Source organism: Bidens hawaiensis, unplaced genomic scaffold (genome assembly GCF_021521415.1).
Source record: "Bidens hawaiensis isolate Kalapana, Puna unplaced genomic scaffold, B.hawaiensis_p1.1 tig00005028_1, whole genome shotgun sequence".
Taxonomy (NCBI): domain Eukaryota; kingdom Viridiplantae; phylum Streptophyta; class Magnoliopsida; order Asterales; family Asteraceae; genus Bidens; species Bidens hawaiensis.
Genome location: NW_027491319.1, coordinates 1,504,236 through 1,511,603, shown reverse-complemented (window position 1 = coordinate 1,511,603; position 7,368 = coordinate 1,504,236). Strand labels below are relative to the sequence as shown.

The following is a 7,368-nucleotide window of genomic DNA, read 5'->3' as shown; positions in this document are numbered from 1 at the left end:
CCATACCGAACCTGGTTTTTTCCAATACACGAATCTGGGGTTGTTCAAATATATGATCTATACCTAAAATTACCTGAAAAATACCCATAAAAAGTGCAACCTCTTAAAAAAATCTAATCTATACCTGAAAAATACCCGGAAAAAAGCACAAAAAAACCGAAAAATATGGTTTTTTCAATACCCATAAATAAGGTATTCTAATATACGGTTATATACCCGTCCTGAACCCGATGCATATGATATGGTTTTTAAAGACAATACCCAGACCTGGACCTGACCCGGTTATTGCCAATACCAATTTTTCTATACCCGATCATAATCCGATTCCATACTCAAAACCGAGTATTTAAAAAAAAACCCGATTAGTATCCAACCATTTAACCAATGAATTAATGAGTCTACATGCATAATATGGGCCCGGCTAGCAGTTTTACAAAAAGCCCAAATAGCCGGCATCCTCGAATGATGAAAAGTGGAGGGAATGATGCCACTGCCGATTCCATTTATTCTTCCTCCCCCTCCGGGGATCTCAAAATTCATCAACAATTGACTCCAAACTACACTTCTTATCTCCACACGTAATCTGTTACCTTCACTTCATCATAATAAAACAAAATCCTTATTAGTTAGAGTTAGGTTTTCTTAAAATGATGAAACACTCCGAGGAGAAGGTGGTGGCCGTCATCATGGTCGGCGGTCCGACTAAAGGTCCCAAATTTATTATTTCATACCCACGTATTAATTTATCCTCAATTTTTCTTTTTTTTTTTTTTTAATTTCAATAATTATGTTTTCACAGGTACCCGATTTCGTCCACTTTCATTCAACACTCCCAAGCCTCTTTTTCCTCTAGCTGGTCAGCCAATGATTCATCATCCTATTTCCGCTTGTAAATCGGTATTCCAAACCTATTCACATCAACACTTTTTTTTTCTTTTTGCAATTCAGAAAGGGGTGGCGGCGCAGCTTGTTGCCCGCCTACCTGCTATGTTGATGTAATATCTATGTTTCTACATATTGGAATGGAATCCTCAAATCATATTTGGACAAAAAAATAATTGATGCATAATTACTCGAGTTGTTTGGATTTGTGTTGATTCAGATCCCCAACTTGGCTCGGATATTCCTAATCGGGTTTCACGAGGAGAGGGAATTCGCGTTGTATGTGTCGTCCATCTCGAGTGAACTTAATATCCCTGTCAGGTGATTGATTAACTGATTAACTAGTGTTTGCAATTATTTTTTATATGTTTTGATATTTGGGTGCATTGTTGTTTAGATACCTAAAAGAAGACAAGCCTCATGGTTCGGCCGGTGGTCTCTATTACTTTAGAGATATTATTATGGACGATAGCCCGGTACTGGAATTCATTGCTTTAATCGCTAACTTTTATTAACTTGTGGGGTCTTTTTTGTTTATGAACATGATTTATGACATTTGGATCGTATGTTTTGTTGCAGTCACATATTGTTTTGTTAAACTGTGATGTATGCTGCAGCTTTCCTTTACCAGAAATGCTTGGTTAGCTACTATGTCATGTCATTTTTCTAAAACAATATTGTCCAACACGGGTCATTTTTTGATGTAATTGTGTATTCTTGTAGATGCTCATAGAAGGTATGGAGGGATGGGGACTTTGTTGGTGATAAAGGTCTGCATTTTGTTGTCGATCTTTCTCTATATCTCGATAAGAAAAAGAAGCAAATTTCAACAATGATGTTACTTATTTAGCTGTTGTAATACTCTCTGAGCAGGTTTCTGCTGAGTCAGCTAGCGAGTTTGGTGAATTAGTTGCTGATCCAGCTACCAAAGAACTTTTGCATTATACAGAAAAACCCGAGACTTTTGTAAGAATTACTCCGTTTCATTGAAATAGTCTCTCTGTTGCATTTTCTTATAGTTCCTATTTTGGATTGCAGGTGAGTGATTTAATTAACTGTGGTGTTTACATATTCACACCAGAAATATTTCATGTTATTCAAGATATACGTGCTCATCGTGAAGACAAAGGTCAGTTTTTTTACTCGCTGTTCTTATAAAAAGACATACAAGTGATATATATCACACCTGTAATGAAAATACCAGTTACAAGTTTTGTGTTCTGTTGCAGCTAATCTGCACACTTTATCCAGCTTTGAGTCCCTTCGGTTGGTGACAAAGTAAGATCTCAGTTTTACTATTACTTAAATTAGGATATCACATGCCATTTTGAATTTATAACATCTTAACTTCTTTTAACAGGACATATGCTAAGGATTTTGTTAGACTGGATCAAGATATATTGTCACCACTTGCTGGAAAGAAGCAGTTATACACGTATGAGACGATTGATTTCTGGGAACAGATTAAAACTCCAGGGTAATGTAACTTCTTTGTTTGTATAATATTTTTATGCTTTATATATATATATATATATATATATATATTCTTCTTGATATTAAAATGTTTTAGGATGTCATTGAAATGCTCTGCTTTATATCTTGCCCAATTTCGATACAAGTCACCTGGTCTCTTGGCTAATGGTGACGGGACCAAGACTCCGACGGTTATTGGTGATGTTTATATCCATCCATCAGCAAAAGTACATCCAACTGCAAAGGTCAACAACCATTTACATTTCATTACGTTATTTATATATTTGTGTTTTAAATGAATTTCTAATTTATGACCATTCTGCCCTTAATTATAATATCTCTTTTAACCCTATTTTAATATTGTTAATATATTCCATTGCGCCAATCATAGTTCAAGGACTTATCCGATTTTTTAATTTTGTTAATATATTCAATTTACATACAAATGCAATTATAGTGGGATTCGTTTATTGATCGTGAATTACAATATAAAAAATAGTTGTTTTATGTTTGGATATTTTATGAAACTACCAAGACTTGGTAGTTTCATAAAATATCCAAACATAAAACAACTATTTTTAGTAAATGTGTATTATAAACTTTGGTAATAGTATTTATTTAAAGATTATCTGTACAACTTTGAAATCATGTATTTAAATGAAATTAAAATATCAAACTTCTTATAAATCAGCTTTAAAGAAATAATTATTAGTAATAAATAAACATTTAAGTTTTGCTTTAACAACTAAATTTAGAGCTGTAAAGGAACAATTCGTGAACCATTTGGCGGGAAGTTTGTTTAATAAATGAACGAAGATTAACAAGAAATTACGTTCGACTACAAACGAACATATTCCCGTTTCCTTTCTCATTATTCACATTGATGAATACATCGATCTCAATCTCTAGACTCTGCCGATTTTATTTGTGTTTGTTTGTGTTCGTGAACCGTTTGTGAACACGTACATATTTTTAATGAACAAGCACGAACATAAATTCTAGTTTGGTAAGTGTCCGTGAACCGTTCGTGAACACAATACTTCTTTAACAAACGAACATAAACAAGGCCTTGTTTGTGTTCGTTCGGTTCGTTTATAGCCCTAACTAAATTAGTAGTTCTAAAGATTAACATATTTATTAAATAAATAAATAAACATAGCTAAACACTTAAGGGTGCAAATATGATACTTTAAGAAAAATATTATTGATGGATAATGATTTATAAGTTACAAATGTGTATCTATGCAATTCTAATGTTTGAGGAAAAAATAGGGGTAGAATGGTCGCAGTTTGAATTGTTTTTAATGAAACGGTTAAATATGATATTTTTTAAGCTGTTTGTTCGATATTTCATAAGTTTCGTGTTATTAAATTTATATCCCCTCTTCATTACAACAGATTGGTCCAAATGTTTCTATTTCTGCAAACGTACGAGTTGCTGCAGGCGTAAGGCTCATGAATTGTATCATCTTAGATGATGCTGAATTACAGGTACATGACTGAATAATGATGCTGTATGAACTTATCATCATATTACCTGAAACTAAATGCTTTTGTGTTTTGTGTTTTGTTTTTATTTCAAAAAGGATAACACATTTGTTACATACGCGATCGTTGGTTGGAAGTCGTCTTTAGGAAAATGGGCCCGTGTCCAGGTATGTTTTGATTGTCTCCATTACGTTCCACTCATGTTTTTCAACTTGCGTCGACTAAAATCGTTGGCTTTTTCAGGGTGAAGGAGATTACAAAACAAAACTAGGAATCACCATCCTCGGTATGCATCTTGTCTTTTTAACCCATGAAAATCGCCGGGCCGGGCCGGGCCAGGCCGATCCAACCCACAAGTTATATTATTATTAAAAATGTACTCTTTTTTATAACATTTAGGCTATGTGTAGTGGGCGTGGGTGGGGGGCGAAATGGGGCGAGGAAGGGCGCAAACACCGCCCCCCCGGCGATATGTGGGCGATTTGGGGCGGGGGCGGGGTTTACTTGTCGGCGAGATGTGAAGAAAATAATAATATTTTATATCACACAAGGTTTTAAACATGTTGGGGGAAAGGGAGGGGGGTGTTATTCTTGCCGGAAATTCGTGGCCGTCGCCGGAAAAACCTGTGAGATTCGCCGGAAAAACATGCTGGGGAAGGGGAAGGGGGCGGGTTGGGTTGGGAGATTATATATTATTATTATTATTTACATTTTATACCCTAGACTTTTTAAATATTTATAAACTAGTTTTAAACTTTATTTACTTTTAAACCTTGAACTTTGAAAGTGTACTAAACTTGATAAAACTTTAAATACTTTAAAATCTTTGGTTTGTTTACGTTTATATCCGTACAGTTTTAAACTTTGATTATTTTTTTGTATTGTTTACTTTATTTGTATTTTTATATGTATTTTGTTGTGGTGTGTTTTTTTTTATTATAATTTTTTTTATTATTTGTGTGTTTTTTTTAGTTTTATGTATTTTTTTGTATTTATTTTTAAATTTTAATACATTTATTTATAATTATTTAAATAAATTGGTTTTTATTTAGTTAGTTTAATTATAAAAAGAAAATAATACAAAAAGACACCGTGGGCCCAACTTGTAGCCCATACACCATTACACCCCAAAAACAAATTTCTACTCCTTGTTGACTGGGCGCCACGTGTCACAATTCGCCCCCAATTGTAGCCCCTCCACTACACATGGCCTAATAGGAAGTTTGTTTATTTTAATTCTTGATTTGGCATTTTTCTTTATGTATTAAATCTTTTATTTAAATGAAGCGGCCCTGTTAGAGTTAAAACATAATTGGAAACGACCCGCTTGTCCAAAATTACCATCTCATACATATTGTGGTTAAATATTGTGTTTGCAGGAGAAGCTGTGACGGTTGAGGACGAAGTTGTGGTGGTTAACAGCATTGTTCTACCAAATAAAACTCTCAATATAAGCGTGCATGAGGATATCATTCTTTGAACGCACTGAATCAAAGCCAGTTTGTTTTTCAGGTTGTAAGGATTCAAGACTTTTACACGATTACAAAGGCTATATAGTTTTTTGCAAGAGCCGCTTAGGGTTTACAACATGAACATTCATATTTTGGTTATTACTGTTATTTAATATTTAGTTACTACTAATGTTCAAAAAAAGTAATTTCGGTTACCTTTGATGAAAAATGAATGTTTACTACCATGTCGTTCTATGAATATTTTCGTTGTTTGACTTTTCACGAGGTTTTCATCTTGATATTCACTGAAAACACATTTAACCACGGAGGCTCTTTTATGACAGCTATAACGTCTCAAACAGGTTGGTAGTTGAGACCAAAAGATTATTTTGCGAGTTGCATTTATCGATTCATTCTTTTGTATATGTTATTTGTCAATACCAAACCTAGGTATAACAAGGTAGATATATGTTATATTAATTTTGAAAACTAGCATATGTGCTGAAATAAATAAAGTTGTTACATATCCAAGCATTATTGTAAGCGCACGGCCAGCAATTTATTGAATAAAAATATAATATGTTTGGTCTAAATCTAGCAAAGTCTTGAACATCTTTGCTATGATAAGAGCTGTGCTAAGAATTTATACGCACGTGTAGTATACACTTGAAGATGTTTTATGGTGTTCAATAAATTGTATGTTTCAAGGATACAATAGCAACACTAGTGATTGTTAGAAGACCTTTGGGAAGCACGAAATAACTTACGAGTTCGAAAATTGTTTGGTTGTTTAAAAATTATAAGTTGCCATGTAAGTTTTAAGACTCGACCCGCATTATTATTAGTTGTTTCTGTTGCTAAGTTTGGTATTATTCAATCAAGCTAACCCCTTCGCTGTGTATTATAGTTAACTAGCTTTTGAACCCGTGTATTACACGGGATTTGTCAAATAACAAAAATAAAAAGATCCATTATCTGGAAGAAATAGACAAAATTATAGGTAAAAAGAAGATAAAATATATAGTACAAACAATAAGAAATCTGGAATCCTCAAATTTACAAATTCGATTTTTTTTATATACAACATTTGCAAAAATTGTTTTGACCAATTACACGTGGATAACTATGATAAACGAGATGAGAAATTAAAGAATTAGAAGATAAATTATAACCCATTTCTTAAAATTATTTTGTCCCATGACCCATGGATAGATAGGATAAATAAGACGAGAAATTAGAGAATTAGAAATGAAATTATAACCCATTTGCCAAAATTAATCTGACCCATGACAAATTGATAGTTAGGATGAATGAAGATGATAGATTAGAGAATTAGATAGGAAATTATAACCCACTTACCAATATGGTTTTACTCCATAACCCATGGATAGGTAGGATGAATGAGAAGAGAGATTAGGTAAAGAATGAATGTGGGATTGTCACATCATCCTCATTATTTTCTTTTATTTGTATAGTTAGATTTGTTTCTGTTGCTAAGATTGTAAACCAATAGTTAAAAAATATAAAAAAACCATTAATAAATAATAACCAAACACAAACACCTTACCAAAACGTTTACGGACAAAACCTATATACACGATCTCTGTTTATTTCGTTTATTTAGTTATTCGAACAAAATTCCTTATTCATGTTCGTTCATTTATTAAGCAGATGCACATAAGCAAACTTCTTGTCGAACTATTAACGAACATTTCAATGAATGTTTGGTTCATTTACGTATAGACCTTGCTACTAGGTCTATCAAATAAATGAACCATATGTTTATGTTTATTTGAGGAAGAATGGTGTAATTAAACAGAATGACTGCTAACAACAAGGTCTATCATGTTATATATGGATATATTTAATTGGGAAAAATTAACGTGAATTCTATTCATGGAATACGCTAGGATTGTGTCAATGCAAAAATTACAGCCTTACTAAATGTTAAAGATATTAAATGGAATATTAAGACATGGTCAATAGAATTTTCACATCACCACCACTACATATATATATGCAAAATAACTTTAGAAAGTTTAAACCAAGACAAATAAACATTTTACACATGAAT

At 32.8% G+C, this 7,368-nt stretch overlaps 1 protein-coding gene across 1 annotated transcript; it reads left to right on the top strand.

Moving 5' to 3' along the window:
• Nucleotides 1-554: 554 nt before the first annotated feature.
• On the top strand, nucleotides 555-5,482 carry LOC143628565 (uncharacterized). Its single transcript, XM_077098122.1, has 15 exons — nucleotides 555-708; nucleotides 800-897; nucleotides 1,103-1,203; nucleotides 1,280-1,358; nucleotides 1,462-1,522; nucleotides 1,606-1,652; nucleotides 1,756-1,848; nucleotides 1,921-2,011; nucleotides 2,112-2,160; nucleotides 2,243-2,359; nucleotides 2,453-2,600; nucleotides 3,754-3,846; nucleotides 3,942-4,010; nucleotides 4,087-4,129; nucleotides 5,223-5,482. The coding sequence occupies exons 1-15, from the start codon at nucleotides 648-650 to the stop codon at nucleotides 5,321-5,323; spliced, it is 1,251 nt and encodes a 416-aa protein (XP_076954237.1). The 5' UTR covers nucleotides 555-647; the 3' UTR covers nucleotides 5,324-5,482.
• Nucleotides 5,483-7,368: the final 1,886 nt, after the last annotated feature.